This window comes from Antedon mediterranea, chromosome 4, assembly GCF_964355755.1.
Source record: "Antedon mediterranea chromosome 4, ecAntMedi1.1, whole genome shotgun sequence".
Lineage (NCBI taxonomy): Eukaryota > Metazoa > Echinodermata > Crinoidea > Comatulida > Antedonidae > Antedon > Antedon mediterranea.
Window position 1 is genome coordinate 6,434,869 of NC_092673.1, and position 17,022 is coordinate 6,451,890.

At 34.8% G+C, this 17,022-nt stretch overlaps 1 protein-coding gene across 1 annotated transcript; it reads left to right on the forward strand.

The window, feature by feature from the left end:
* Nucleotides 1-1,710: 1,710 nt before the first annotated feature.
* On the forward strand, nt 1,711-16,646 carry LOC140046495 (parafibromin-like). Its single transcript, XM_072091152.1, has 14 exons — nt 1,711-1,875; nt 2,618-2,723; nt 2,949-3,018; nt 3,313-3,449; nt 3,905-3,972; nt 4,318-4,534; nt 5,659-5,793; nt 6,359-6,437; nt 6,986-7,050; nt 12,168-12,361; nt 12,967-13,116; nt 13,427-13,527; nt 14,170-14,311; nt 14,976-16,646. The coding sequence occupies exons 1-14, from the start codon at nt 1,745-1,747 to the stop codon at nt 15,010-15,012; spliced, it is 1,632 nt and encodes a 543-aa protein (XP_071947253.1). The 5' UTR covers nt 1,711-1,744; the 3' UTR covers nt 15,013-16,646.
* Nucleotides 16,647-17,022: the final 376 nt, after the last annotated feature.

Sequence of the window (17,022 nt, forward strand, 5' to 3'; positions counted from 1 at the left end):
TCAAAGGTCAGAAATGGCATTTCCGGTCATTTTTGACTAAAATGTCCCATTAGACTGAATATAAATGTATACCTTCTGATCAATTTGAGACCAAAATTACTTCGCTGTGATCAGTGGTTGTTGAGATTTAAGGACATATTGGTGTTTGGATCTATTAGAGCCTTAAATATGATGTAGACACTTTTTTTTGTAATGTTTTTGTTTTTGAGTTCGTGTTGTGTCCGTTGGATATTGTGCTCCGCCAACAGAGCAAACAGAATTTCTATGTTTTTCCTAAAACAAATGATAATAAATGATACTTGACTTGACTTGACTTGACTTGACTTGACTTGGTCTTATGACCTTTCACCCTGACCTTTTGACCTTTCGCCACATTTTCAAAAATGTGTAACCAAGCCAAAAATGATAGTTTGACCACCCTAAACCAATTTCTGAAGTCAAATTCTCTGGACCTCAAAGTGCATACGAAAGTTGATCTAGCTACTAGAGTACTAAGCAAATTAGATCGGTACGGTAGCAAATGAGATGAAATTAAGCATAAGAAAATTAGAAAGAAAAAAAAACCAGAAAAACATCTCAAACATTTTAATGCCCTGACTACATGAGACCTTGTCGTCACAAAGTGGTTGATGGTTTTTGAATGGAACGGTAGGCCTACACATTGGATATGGTATCAAAGTTGGGGACGGCTGACTTTGTTGATGGTTGATTTTTAGTCGCGTGGACGCGACTCTATATTTCACTATGTCGGTTGGTCTGTCGGTCTGTCTGTCGGTCTGTTGGTCTGTCTGTCGGTCCGGTATCACTATGCGTTTTATCGCTTTTCTGTACTTTTTGAACTGTTTTGATGTCAAACATGTGGGCATTTACGTGAAATTGTGCACCTCCTATTGTGAATGACGTTAGAGTTGCGCAACGTGATTTACGCGCGATTTAACGATTTTCTCGTATTTAACATAGGTCAAAAACCAAATAACATTTTAAATTGAAACTTTGCAAAAGTTTAATTTATATCAGGCGCTAACTTTCTGTTGAAAAAAAAAATGTGTGTTTTACACAAAGTTACGCGCGCACGCGCATTTAAAATTTTAAAATGCGCAAAATTAATTTTTAATAAACTTTCTACGCGTTTCTTGTCATTTTGAGCATGTCAAAAATTCCCAAACGCGCGCAAATTTTTACGCGCGCGGTGCGCACGTAGCGTTAAATACATACTTTTTTCGTGTGATTTATGTTTTTGCAGCCTTTTAATAATTTTACCAACTTTTAAACAATTTCGACTTAAAATTACGTCATACGAGCACGTCGAATTGGACATTTTGCGCACGTTTTTGATGAAAAAGTTAAAAAATTCGTCAAAATTATGCCTTTTTAGTCGCGTGGACGCGACTTTATAGTTCACTATGTCGGTCGGTATGTCTGTCGGTCTGTCTGTCGGTCCGGTATCACTATGCATTGTAGCATGCATGGCTGTTGGCCTTGTTTTAATTACAATCAAGTAAAATATAATTTCCATTATATTGTTGGTAAAAAGTGAATAACTATATAGTAAAATTGTCTATTAAACATAAACAAAATGATTTTTTAGGAGTCAATTAAACAAATAAAAACCATTGGTTACCGCTTAGGTCTGGTTTTGAAATAGAAACGCTCGAGTTTACATAGGCATCACAAGTCGCGCTTCGTTTGTTCATCAGAAATCGAATCAGGATCAGGACTGTATTTCCAAGGCACCGAAGCAACCATGGCCGACGTACTAAGCATTTTGAGGCAATATAATGTTCAGAAAAAAGACATAGTAGAAGATGGAGAACAAGTCTCTTTTGGAGAGTTCTCTTGGCCTAAAGATGTCAGAACAAACTATGTTATCTGGGGGTAAGTTATTATGATTTTTTAATTTAAAATAAGTTGTTTATATCGTGTTGTGTGACTAGGCTAGTGTGAGAAGAGAGGCTAGGCCTAGCCTCGGCCAAGCCAGTAGTAGAGAGCGTTGTTGCTAGAGAGTACAGTTGCTTACCCAAGCTTGATTTGGCAGGCCAGGCCATCCGAACATTGTCTGTGTGCAATAAATTGGCCTAGCCTACCTAGGCCTACCATATCAGGACCATATCATATAGGCCTAGGCCTAGGCCTACCTATCTATAAGTAGGCTATATATGATTATTATTGTGATAAAAAAACATAGGCCTAGCCTAGGCCTACTAGGCTAGGCCTAAAAGTAAAATAAATAAACATTATTTTCTTGAATGAAAGTTTGTTTCAATATGCATTGCATGTTCCATGAATGAGCATTTATTATTTTTAGGCTATTTAGTTCAGTAATAGGCCTAGGCCTAGCTAGGCTATATATATAGAAAAAGGTGTTAACCTCATGAAATTAAAATTATTAAAATAATAATTAACGCCATACTTAATACCTGTATAATAATATGACATTGTTCTGTATGATTATTTAATACTTATAATATTAATTACAGACATTATTACCTAGGCCTAGTACTGTTTTAGTGTAAGTATTTAAATCGTAATAAAATCATTAGTGTCACATTTTTTCCCATGATGATATGTACAGTACATTGCGTGTGTATCTAATGAAATAAACATTTATTTGTTAAAGAACTGGAAAAGACGGAGTGAGTAAAGAATACTATACTCTAGATGCCATTCTGTTTTTACTGAAGAATGTCAAAGATGCTCATCCTATCTACGTTAGGCAGGCAGCTGTAAGTAAACATACCAAGTTTCTTAGGGACTTAGGAATTTGTGGAAATGAAATATAAAAAAAATATTGAAAAAAAAGGTTTCTCAGGGAAGTGGATGAGGGGTTATTATTATTTTTTATACTGGGTAGCCTCCTCAGTCTAAGACTGTTCTCCCAGAGGACCCATTGTGGGTTTCTCTCTTTACTTTACACATTATCATAGTAAATTGTTGTTCCTTTTTTTCAGGCTGAAAATATTCCTGTTGTCAGGAGACCAGACAGAAGACCCCTCTTGGCTTACCTGAATGGAGAGACAAGTATGTTAACAAGCACCAATCATATCTATCTATAAATAAATAAAAAGGACACCACAAAGCTTCTTCCATTTGTCCCTGTACTCTGCTAGACTCGGTGTCTGAGTGACAGGCAGCTCTATCTATTTCCTGATGCTATAGTCATACCATTTCTTTGGTCATCCCTTTTAATACTCTGCCCTGCTTGATGACCTTGTTGTTCAAATCAAGCTCAAAATTAATGCATACAGTAAGTTTAGGTTGTTTGTTAAAATTGAATGGAGACAAAATTTATTGGCAATTTTATTTTCCAATCAGATACATCTGCAAGTATTGACAAGAGTGCTCCATTGGAGATAGCTTCTCAGAGACCAGTTAGTAAGAGGCCAGCAGAGGAAATAGAGAAAGAAGGCATTAAAAAGCCAAGAAATGAAGCACAGATGAAAATAGATAAGGTATTGTGTGCAGATGGTTAATAAACAAAAGATGTACAGTATTATTAAAGTTAGTCACTCATCAGATATGGGTTGATGTTCTACATCTGGTGATTAAGATGGCAACATACCTAAAACGCTGTCATCTATATTAACAAATAGTCTATTTTGTGCCTAGCTTACCTGGATAAACCGACAATATCCCTTTCTCCACAAAGAGCGAGATATAGCATGAAAAGTAGAAATTTTCATTGAACACCCACTCCAAAAATGGTATAGTTCATCCGAGTATTTCCTATACTCTGTATTGTATTGTTGTATATTGGGCTGTAGTATTACTACATGGCTTACTGTAGTGCTTTTTTCCATAGTCCTTAGCTTTACTTAATTAGTAATAACACCTACAATGTCTACCTCCTCCGATAACCATTCAATTATTGTTGTTCATATAATTATTTATTTTTCTGTTTTCTTAGGCTCGTCTTCTTGCTCGTCTAGAGGCTCACAATGAAGGAAGCAGTACAGTTAATACAAACCAAATCATGTAAGTAAAACACTGGAAACTTTATTAGAGTGATAAGAGGATGGGTGAAATACCAATACTTTAGTATCATCCGTTTTACAAAACCTGAGTGTATCCTTGCCATTTGATTGGTTAATTGCGTATCATGTGCCGTTCAGTATTAGTTCTACTGAACGGAAAAGTGATAGTGGTGACAATGCACGTTCAGCTTTTAGTGAAATTTGTAAGAATTTTCAACCACACATAGCAAGACTATTGATGGATCTGCTTTTCAACATCAACCTGATATTCTCACCATTCAAGTCATAAACACAGGTCAGTATTTATTATTAGTAAGTGACCAATTATGTTTTCAATGTTTTTCAGTCCCCTCTCTGATGGATTGTCTGTTGAGAAAATTGCCGCCATCCGTGCCAAGCTACGAGCAAAGAAAAGAACAAAGATTGCCACGGTTAAAATGGATGAAGAGGACGAGGTGCAAAGAGGTAGTTTTATTGATGCTGAAGTTGACGTCACAAGAGACATCATGAGTAGAGAAAGGTTATGGCGTACAAGGTCATCTATTTTACAAAGTACAGGAAAAGTAAGTTATTTCTTTCAATCGCATTAGTACTCACAACAATGTTATCACTTAGGTTTTTTTACTCTATCTATATGTATCTAGGCAAATTCTATAATTCTGTTGTATATATCATTGAGTTGAGTTTTCGCACAGTGGCTTTTATATTCAACTATCAATACTAGTGTTCTAGGTTTTAATCCTGTCAGATGTCTGGATTATTTTATCATGCCAAAAACAACTCCACTCCAAAAGACTTGTAAAGCCATATCTACACTATCAAACTAATTGACAAAAAAGTGTGTGAAATGCCCAAATATGATAGAGATATGATGTCACCGTGTCCATTATGGGCACATCACATTTTTTTATCACATACAGTTTGATAGTGTAGACAGAGCTTTATAAGTTAGGCTTTGTCTATGAAGAGCATCTTGGATGTGTGTACTATGTTCTGTTTGTAAATGGATTGTCACCTATAGACTAGGGCAATGATAACATTCACTATTGATATCCTTGGAACATAACATAATTGATATTTATTAAAACTTAAAAACATTAAACAACCTTTAAAGATATATTGTCCCCCAAAAACATGAAAAATGAAGATTAATTAAATCAGACTTTTAATAGGTTACTTTGTAGTTTTAATGAAGTGAATCACTTCCGTAGAAAAAAAACTGGAAAAAATAATGTTTTCACTTATAAAATAACATGGTAAATGGTTAAATTCAACCAAAAATCCATTGGCTGGCAGCCAATTTGACCATTTATTGCTTTAAATTTTAGGTAAATACATTTTTTCTGATCCAATTTTTGGTCGAAGTCAATAACTATTATGTGACATTCAAATCACATATTCAACAAAAACATTTTTTTAGGGGGACAATACATCTTTAATGTATACAATTTAGTTTAAACACATAAATTGTTAAAAAAGTTGTTTACTATGTGAATGTGAATCAGGGGTATGTTGGAAAATATTAGGTCTAATTACAGTACAGGTCCAATAGCTAGGGTATCACAGTACTATAGATGTCACCTTAAAAAAAAACATATAGTAGCATATTCCACCAGTGGTTTCAACGTATAAGATTGATTAAATGCTTATGGAAATAAAATATAATACTCTTCTATCAATTTTGCAGGATTTTGACAAAAATGTGTTTGCAATTTTGCAATCGGTGAAAGCACAAGAAGAAGGAAAACAAAATGGAAGTGGATCTGGTTCAAATCGATCACAGGCCCACCCCAGAACACCAGCAACAAAACCAAATGAAACAGTATGTATTCTAATGCACTGTCTACACTATCTAACTAGTTTGACAAAAAAGTGTGATGTGCCCAAATATGGCAGTGATATGACATCGTCATGTCATATATGGGCACATCGCATTTGTTTGATTGTGTAGACAAAGCTTTAGAAAGATAAAAGTGGATCATTCCATTTTAAGCAGGAAGTGTGATGCTTAAAATTAGACTTCCTTGTTCAAGAGATGTTTTTGGTTTTTGAATGAAATATATGAATGATGAATGGTCCTTTAAAAATATGTCAAGTTTAGGGAGAGTCCACATGGGAGATTCTAGTTTTGAGAAAGTTGGTTTTTTGGGAGAGTCAGTCAGGTTAAGTGAATCTGGTTTTGGGAAAGTCTGTTTTCGCTAATGAAATTAATTTTAGGATTAAATGAACCTTGCCAATTCAGCACAATTAGAAACAAATTTAGAAAAACTTGAAATATAAAAGTTACTGAACATGTTTGTTGTCTTTATGTATTCATTCATTATTTGGGCATAATTTGTTGCCTTTGACTATCTACAAATTTGGATTAAAATTTTAATTTTTTATAGGATGCAAGACGCAAACAAAGCCAACCTGCACACTATCAATATAACAGGTATGATCAGGAAAAGTTCCAGAGGAAAGAAGGTACAGTGTTTGCCTCTTTATTAATTAATATATATGAATACGTTTATGCATAATCCTATGTATAATCCCAGCACCCCCTAATTTAGGCTGAGATTGGTAAATTTCATTGTTAATGTAATCCAAATATAAACCCACCCTCTACACATATTTGGTACTTATGTACAGGCCCATAGGACTGACTATACTCACTTTTGTATCTAGGCAAATTCAATAATTATATAATATAGGTAAATTCATCACATGTGACATTGTTTTTAGCTAAACATTCATTTACCCTTAAAAGTAATTCCTACTGTATTATGAAGTGTGATATGTGATGGATATGTGTCACTGTATCATAGATACAATGATGATACACAAGAGTACAGGAATCAGGTGTATAATGGTATTATTAGACAGTGCTTTGTTAGCAAAATTGTAAAAGCTTAATAAACTGTAAGCTGTACCTAATTAAACACGAACATATTATTAACAATGAGCTATTGTATTTTCTATCTATACCAATTTCTGATTTCATTAGTTTTTATATTGGCTTTGTTTTCTAACAGGAACTGAGGAGTTTAAGATTGACACAATGGGAACATATCACGGAATGCCTTTGAAATCTGTAACGGTATGTTATCAATGTTGTATGTTATATTATTCAAAGTTATAACAGTCAAATAATTAATTGTAAGTAGTGGCTTTGTGGCGGACATGCTTGCTTACCAATCCTGTGGTCATTGGTTCAAATCCTCTTACAGTTCCTGGATTTTTTTGACAGCCAATATAGCGCCACAAATTAGTTTAGAAATCATGAATTTTCTATTGTGTAATTTCTGTTGAAGTGAGTGAAAGATACCAACCACCCCACCACCCAAAAAACAGTATGTCATACGTCACTGTGAATTTATGTATGTGACATATGAATGTATAAATAAACAAATATTCCCAATAACAATTAATTACCTTTACTAGATGGTACGCTCGCTTCGCTCGCGTACCATCTAGGTCGTGCCCACAGATGGTTCTCGAATACATAATAATTTCAGCGTTAAAGAACTGGCGATTTCAAATGTACGTACCGCAGGACAATAATACATGTCGTTTACAGGAACGAATAAATAGACACTGTGATTTATGTACTCACAGGGCATCATTTATAAGGAGCGCCTGCGCGACCGCGCTCCTCCGCGCTCCTCAACAGGCTTCGAGGAGAGCAATTTATCGCGCTCCTTAATTTTCAAAATACTAGAGCCTAGCTTTTGACAGTGTTGATTTTTCTGTCAAGAGGCCTAAAAACACGTGGATTTTTAAAAGTTAAAACCAATCTAGGCCTAGGCTAATAATATATAAGCTAAGTTATAAAGCTACAAGCCTATTGGCAGTCCCTCGTTTTTAAGGATCGCGAGCGCGATCGCAATCAACAACCTTCGAAAAGGAGAGCAATTCATCGCGCTCCATCTCACAGTGCGAGGTACCAACAAAGGGAATTCCCCTGCCTGCGCGCATTCGATTCAAGGGCGAGTTTTACTTCATCGCCTCATAGTGCAACCAGTACGGTGTCATAGAAACACCTCCTTTACAGGAAGATCATGTCCCAACCAATAATTTTTCCCTTTATGTTTTTATGGAACGAGTTAATAAAATATATTTAATTTTAAAAGGAAACATTAATATAGGAGGAGGGCCTAAATATAATGTTTATTATTTCAAAAAGCTTAGCTGCTGGTTGCTTTAATTATGTCATTTTGAAGATGGATTATTTCTTCGAAAGTTCTAACCAATTTTGGTCACTCAAATCCTCCTCAAAACACGTGCTGACGTGTGACGTCAGCATCTTCTAGAAGCTCTCTCAGCCCTCCCCTATTGTGCGTGCGCCCATGTGTGACACATTTAAACACGATCAAATATCTTTCTTAATTATTTTAAAATGACACTTTGTAACTTATTATCAATATTTTAATGGCTGTTGCATGTTAGAATTGTATAATTTATGAATTGCAGGTAAATACTTTTCAGGTTTTCTGTCTGATTTCTAGGCCAACAAGCTAGGCTAGAAAAGCTAGGCTAAAGGCATATAGTTGGCCAGGACAGGATTCTCCAGGCTCCTGAAACCCAATCTACCCAGGCAGGCCATAAAAAAAAATTGGCTTGAGTTTTTTTACTGTAGAATAATACGATCCCCACGGAAAATATTGTGTGTAAAGGTGGGTGTGGGGGATTTTAGGGGAGAGGTACAGTATACATTTGTTGATATTTGAGGAGAGCGATTTAAAATTTTTGCAAGGAGAGCGAATTGCTCTCCTCGGTGATTTGAGGAGAGCGATTTGTTGCTCTCCTGGGTTTTGCATACGTGATGCCCTGATTTATGTACTCAACTAAAATTAGCACCCTGGGAATTACTTCCGAAAGAGAAACTTGTCACAAAATGAGACAAATTGTTTAAGTCAAATTTAAACAAACTTAATTTGTGTTTTGTATGTAACATTAGGGTTGAGGGATGGGGAAGAGGATGGGTGCAAAGAAGAACAATTTTTAAATATATTCTTTATCTATTTAGTAACGAAATATTAATTGTTTTCATGTTTTACAAATAATATACCACTATACACAGTAAAACATTGCGATTTAATACTTTGTTGAAACTATCACCGTCGATTGAAATAGTACAGTACATATAACGATACATCACTACGACGTGTATATGTTTATATAATTTAAAACAATTTGTGAAAACCACCTTTATTCGAGCAAAATCATAAATTCGATTTAATGGTCAATAAATATTAAATTATCTAACTCAACTTAATTAGTAGGCATAATGGTTTTCAATTGTTTCTTAGAGCCAATTCATACTTAAGTTGGTTCCTACCCTACCCTCCAAAGTTGTTCTGCGTTTAGGGCATGTGATGTACCGTAGGCCCATCCTCTACTGGTTTTACAACGCTACTCATGCCAGTGAGGGAAGGGTGGTGATGTGGGTGGTTTAACTGCAATAATAAAGATGTGTACATAATATACGGCGAGTGAAAGCGCTAGCTCATTATCTGTTTAAAAAAATGTATATCCAACCTCTGCAGCACAGATTGAAATGGTTGGGTTGGTTGAAAAAAAAATGGATCGAATTATACAGTACTTGCCTTTACGACGCCTGAGGGAATAGACACTTGTGGAACAGAGATTGGAATGTTCCATTCATCGCAAATCAATACATTTGTATAAACGTATATTAAATCTATCAAAATAGTATAAAAAAAAAAATCGGCCTGTCTTCAACATTATGATGCTGTACTTGAGCTGTTCAACCGGTTTTCAGCCATTAAAAACAATTATCGTAGGAGGAGATAGGAAAATGCGAAGCATCCTCGTATTATTGTCTGCGGGTATTTTTCAAGACGGACCTCCATTAGACAGTGTATACCACGATCGAAAAACACCCCTATTTGGGGCAAATCGTTGAACCTAAATTCGTTTTAATCGTCAATAACTAATTATCGAAATCAATTTAATTAGTAAACAGGGTTACATCTGGTGGTTAAAATCAGTACCGAAAGTACGAACCAACTTTATATACCATCGAGTAAACATTCTAGCAATAACGCACAATTTACCGAATTTTGCCCTTACGTAAATTTATATATAGATTAGTATTTTTATTTAAAAATTAATTTATATTTAAAACAAATTTCACTACCTGCTGATATGCTTCGTGGGAAACATCTTTATGGTAATTTTGTTTTCTTTTAAAGCCCCATTCCCTACGTTTTTTGCAGCACAGATTGAAATGGTTGGGTTGGTTGAAAAAAAAATGGATCGAATTATACAGTACTTGCCTTTACGACGCCTGAGGGAATAGACACTTGTGGAACAGAGATTGGAATGTTCCATTCATCGCAAATCAATACATTTGTATAAACGTATATTAAATCTATCAAAATAGTATAAAAAAAAAAATCGGCCTGTCTTCAACATTATGATGCTGTACTTGAGCTGTTCAACCGGTTTTCAGCCATTAAAAACAATTATCGTAGGAGGAGATAGGAAAATGCGAAGCATCCTCGTATTATTGTCTGCGGGTATTTTTCAAGACGGACCTCCATTAGACAGTGTATACCACGATCGAAAAACACCCCTATTTGGGGCAAATCGTTGAACCTAAATTCGTTTTAATCGTCAATAACTAATTATCGAAATCAATTTAATTAGTAAACAGGGTTACATCTGGTGGTTAAAATCAGTACCGAAAGTACGAACCAACTTTATATACCATCGAGTAAACATTCTAGCAATAACGCACGATTTACCGAATTTTGCCCTTACGTAAATTTATATATAGATTAGTATTTTTATTTAAAAATTAATTTATATTTAAAACAAATTTCACTACCTGCTGATATGCTTCGTGGGAAACATCTTTATGGTAATTTTGTTTTCTTTTAAAGCCCCATTCCCTACGTTTTTTAGATCTAATTTAAGATCACAAACTATATTTAATGTAAAAATAATACTATATGGTCCTATTGCGATAACTTTTTTCGTCTTTAAACTGTTAAAAATGTGAAAAATAAGTCGATTCTAATAATTATAGCGGCCCGCTAAAAATCCCAAAATGCATTGCGCGCGGATTGATATTTTTCACCTGTAATTCGCCCACTTTTCGATCGATCGTGAGGCCAAAACAAATGGAAGACTCCTAACTTTTCAGCGAAAATACCGGGTTTTCCCCAATTTGTATCAACGGAGTCTGGCAAAAATAGAAAGACAATTAATGCAGCAACTATACAACGTCAGGCTAGGTATATAGCTCGCGTACGATGTTCGTACGTTACCGATGTTTACCAGCTAGGCCTACAAAACTAAGCCTAGCTAGGCTAGGCCTAAGACCGTCCACGAGAGGTCGATCGCCGCGAGCTACTTAGGTAGTGCATTGTTTCTCACTTTTTATCATAATTTACCATAAAACGTACATTTAAGACAAGAAATGACATGGTTTAATGTTTTTAAAGTGATATATATGTATTATTTTCCAAAAAACGTCCAAAATTGCAGGGAAGGGGTCTTTAATATAATAAGCATGATTTAAAAAAATAAGCACGAATGTGCGATACTCAGGGTACAGCAAAAGAAGCTGTAATGACATCATAAGACGGGATGTAACGTCACATACACTTCAATAACCTCGCTACCAAATACGGCTATTTTTTGCTATCATAAATAGGATTTACTGTATATATTCTTATTCTCCAAGTCAAGACCTTTGAAATGACACCAAACACGGCTATATTACGAAGAAAATCGTTTGGCACCAAGGTACCACCTTCAAGACGTCATATGGCTGCATCCGGTTTGAAATTAAAAAATCCGGCTCTATAGCTTTGAGGACATGTCCCTGTAGTATATTCATGCTAAATCCCAGCTCCATACTACAACGAAGGGAGGAGTAGTACTTTATAAATCACACTTTTTTCGATTGGTACCATGTTTATGACGTCATAATTCTGCATCCGGTTGAAGTACAAACAATTTCTCTCTATAGCTTTGTTCACCTATTACCCTAGTATATGCCTGCCATGTTTAAGAGCCGTCAGACTACGTGTAAAGAACTAGTATGACTTGAAAGTTTGCTCAATAGTGTCCAGATGAAAGAGGAAGAGGAAGAGGAGAAGATGAGAGAGTCCTAGACTCGGGTACTCCGAGTAAAAAAGTATGTAATGCGGATATAAACATAGTTGTTTTTTATCCAATTAGGAGGGAGCCAGTGCAAGGAAGGCTGCAGTACCCACACCAACTCCACAACCAGCACCCATCCCACGGCCAGTCGCAGTACCACAAGTAAAACAACCAACAAAAAGAACATCTAGAACCCCTATCATCATTATTCCAGCTTCCACAACGTCACTTATCTCATTATATAATGCAAAAGATTTATTACAGGACTTGAAGTGAGTACATTTACATCTTTGGTTACTTTTTAAAATGTCAGCCTAAAAATGATTGAGTGTGAATAGATATCAATAGAATCAATAATAAGTAGTTTCAATTGGAAGAGTATGATTAGTAATGAGGGATATTTTGATGTTGGGTAGACACTATTTGAAATCTAACAACTGGATTCTGAGCTTCATTAGAACCGAGGTTTTATGCTTGATTGCCCCTGAACAGAAGAATAATATACTTGGTACTGAACCGCAACCTAGTATGTTTTTATCGCAGCCAATACTAAGATCAAAAGACTGTTACAAGTTCCTATCTTGGCAACGTGAGCTCAGCATCCTGTTGTTAGATCGCCTTGTTGCTAATACTAATAATACACTATAAACATCCTTATTCAAGGTATACTTCTGTAACTGGACACTTTCCTGTGAAACTAATGAGAGGCACTACATATATGTTTTAACACTACGTCCAACCCTAAAGCTATTAAGACCATGCACGTTTTGCAAAATCAGACAGCTAAGCATTTAAAAAGCGAAAATAAGTAAGCCTATGCATAAAATGTTTTTTTAGTCCGCATACATAATAACCTTTTCTCATCAATATTTCTAAGATTTTTAACGACGGCAGAAAAGAAAGCACAAGGAGCACGTCGAGATAATGAGGTGTTATTACAAAGAAGGAAAGACGCCAGCCAAGGAGGTCAAACAACGGTACCATATAGAGTCATTGATACACCTAACAAACTACAGCCACAAGACTGGTGAGTTTAGTTCAATATGTATTCAGTATGACAGAAAACTGGGTTACTTTCAGGCACTTTTAGGATAATTTAACTGACAAACTGACCAAATTTCAATAGAGAATTATATATAAAACAATAACTGATTCCTGGCTACAACATTATGGAAGTATGTTTCCATACATCTTTTACTGGGGTATTAATGTGAAAGGGTCATATAGAATTTGCGCTATATAAATGAATACATTATTGTACTGGTTAGATGATGATAATATCATACTTATTATTCAATAAAAGCTAAATATTTGATATATAATAATATGTTGTTTAGGGATCGTGTGGTGGCTGTGTTTGTCCAAGGACCTGCGTGGCAGTTTAAGGGATGGCCTTGGTTGTTGTCTGACGGTTCACCAGTTGACATATTTGCCAAAAGTAAGTTCTATTTTTTCTAAACTGAACACGGTAATATTGTTTAAATGACCATAAATTAAATGGTACAGTACTACGTTTGGTCAACTAGCAATACTTTTCAAGCACTCATCCTTTAGACCACTTCTAGATTGTTTTGATTTTGTTTGTTTCATGATGTTCATCTTCTATTGAGAATATTTGCCACAGTGCACAGCCTAACAGGGCCATATGTTCCTGGAGTCAGCTGCAGCACGAAAACAAAATTGATCAGTAGTAAAGGTCTATTATACAAATAATGAACGTTTGTGAGTGCAACGGTGCAAATAATTCCATGATGTGAAAGATTTTTATTTTCACGAGGCAAAGCCTTGTGTAAAAAAAAGTAACTGCAAGATAATTGCACTTGCACATAGTAGTTTTATTGAGTTATTGAGACCCACAATCCTCACAATCAAATGAGGAGAATCTACTCAGGCGTGTTTAAATGTACACACAAATGAAATTTCCAACACATTTTCATTACTTTATTTCTGCTCTGTAGTTGAAGACTTGGAGCAAAATATTGTTTAATTTAAATTGAATAAACCAGTTAAGATTAGCTTAATGTTTAACCAAAGTTTAAATCATAATCCAGTCTATCTATTTCATTTATTTTAATTTTAGTCCGAGCATTTCATCTGAAGTATGATGATTTATCACTGGATAACAACGTGACCAAGTGGGATGTACAAGTGTTAAATATTAGTCGCAGTAAACGTCATTTGGATCGTGCGACACTGATTAAATTCTGGCAAAGCTTAGACAAGTAAGTTGCTTTCCATTTTAATTTTATCACTGAACTGAAACACATTTGTACTACAATACAATAAAATATACAAATGTAATTTAACTGGATACTGAGGAAATTCGGATTAGGTCCCATCTACAAACCCCAGTCGCAGTTAGACCCCTACCCAGATCAGCACACCAGGAGATGATCCTCTACTCTTTTCAAATAGTTCTTTATCATCCACATTTACCAAGGACCAACAGCTTTACATGATATCCAATTGATGATACCACACAGTAAAGCATCTTGCCTAAAGCTCTGTCTCCACTATCAACAAAATGTGACATGCCCATATGTGGACACAATGACATCATATCCCATATTTAGGAATATCAGTACCATATTGGGGTACATCACACTTTTTTTTTGTCAAACTAGTTTGATAGTGTAAACCGAGCTTAAGGATATCCAAGCTATATGGCACAGGCAGGTCTTAAACAGATGCCTCTCACATGCTGGTCGTTTCCTTACCATATATGCCAAATCACCCAAACATTTTATTAATATTTATGCTGATTAGAATGCACAGTATCCTTAGGAAAAAAGCATACATTATTTATTTTTTCCCAGTTTTTAAAACTGTTTTATGCTTTAAATAAATAAGTATTTAATAAATCAATTTTCTAAAATTTCTTTACAGATACATGGTAAAACACAAGGCAAATCTTCGATTCTAGATACCTCTCACAATGCTGATACAATGACAGACAATACCAAAAAGACTTTATCTGTTTTTCTTACAACAACCAATACTTTTGATATAGGCCTCTTGTCAAACATCTGTTAATTAATGCAGTATACAGTAGATAGTATGAAGGTTTGGTTTTCTTTCCTTATGAAAAAAAACTAGACGTACTAATTTAAAACTGTTGTATTATATTATACAGTATAGCGAAAGGACAGAACAGTTTTCTGTACTTTATAACGATCATTGAAACATGATTTTGGTATAGCAATTCCATGACTTTCAATTCTGCAATTAATAATCTGTACACCACCAACCTTCAATGCAAGGATCTGGTATATTTTCCCATTGTACCGCAATATGGCTATAGTTAACAGTGAGAATTATGTTTATGTTATTACATTATTAGCTCCACCTACAAAAATAGTAGTGTGAGAAGGTTAGCATGCTTGGTTACCAATGGTGAGGTCCCATATTCAAATCCTGGCTATCACATTAAGTACCAGATTTTTTTTCCTGCCAAAATCAGCAACACTACCCAAGCCCGATAGGTGACTTTATTTACCATCCTGTAATTTCATTTTAATTCTGGTAGTGTGTGTTCAAATAAGAAGGGCATGTTAGAAAAATTACAGGGGCGGATTGCTATAAGTGGTCTATAAACGGTCTTAGCCGGCTCTAATTTGTGACGTAGCAAGTAGTCTTTATTATAGACCATTGCTATACAGCGGTCTAACCTGGAAGCGGTCTTTAAAATTAAAGCCTACTCGAAGGAGTCTTAAAACAGTCTGAAACCTCTATTTTTAATTATATGTATTATTGATCGTGAAATGCAACCAATTGAACAAAGTTTTAAGTGGTAAATCAAGTAATAAACGGTGATCTTATCTTATATGGATCTAAAGTAGATTTTTTTGCATGGAAATGTAATAATAATAATAATAATAAGATTTATAGAGCATTACCTTATTTGGTATTCTCTGCAGTCTGCATTAGTCTTGGCTAACACTGTTTTATAGCAATGGTCTAACAGGGGTGGCTTTAGTAAGACTGTCTATCTGATAAAGACAACTTTAATCCGGGAGTTAAGACTGTTTTATAGCAATCCACCCCAGTTCTCTGTAAACTATTTTTGGGGTTGTCATACGGTAATCCCACAATGCAACTGACTGAACTTTCACATTGAATCGTTGGTGGAAAATAAATTGTAAAACGGGATATGGGTGTATTCAATTTGATATTTATTTCACTGTTCCTAATGAAAATGTTAATGACTGGTCATATATATTAAATATGATTTCTGAATTTCTTTTACAATATTGTGAATATTTATTGACATTTAAACATTAAAATTATTGTATAATGCATGTGTATAAGCCATGTATTGAAATCAAGATGTATGGACTCACCATGCCTACTTTAAGTTTGAGGTGTTTTTAAAAAAAACCAATCAACTTCTCTTTATTATGTAATAATTAATGCTTTTTGTATTATTTAAGAATTTATTCACTGATATGTAAATCATGTGTTATGTTATCTAAGATTTGCTGACAGTACATATTAGAGTGTTTATCAATAGAATATGTAGTTTTACATAGATAATTTGTGTACATTAAATCCTTATCTTGGTAACTTATTTTTCTGTGTAGTGCAGTTATTGTGTTTAACACACTAAAGCGTAACCTTGCCTTTTGATTGGTTCATACATATTCACATGGCATGCATTTCTTGGTTCCATTCTCATGATTAGGGTGGTACATTGCATTCAAATTTTTTTTTAAATGTAATTTTTTGGATTGGCTTAAGGTCGAGCCTTCAACATTCACAGTAGGAAAGACAGACCATCTCATTGAGTTCATGGCCCTGGCTTGTCGTAGCAAGAAGTTAAAAACAGAAGAGAAAAAGATGCTTTAAATAGAATCATTAATATAAAATATCAAACTTGCTTAGCTTGCCTTAAATCCTTGATTTTGCCTAAATCAGATTATTAATATATCTAAGC

Coding starts and splice junctions, on each gene's coding strand:
- LOC140046495 (XM_072091152.1), top strand. CDS start 1,745: ATGGCCGACGTACTAAGCATTTTGAGGCAATATAATGTTCAGAAAAAA. Junction 2,724..2,948: donor TCTACGTTAGGCAGGCAGCT/GTAAGTAAACAT, acceptor CCTTTTTTTCAG/GCTGAAAATATTCCTGTTGT. Junction 14,312..14,975: donor TTCTGGCAAAGCTTAGACAA/GTAAGTTGCTTT, acceptor ATTTCTTTACAG/ATACATGGTAAAACACAAGG.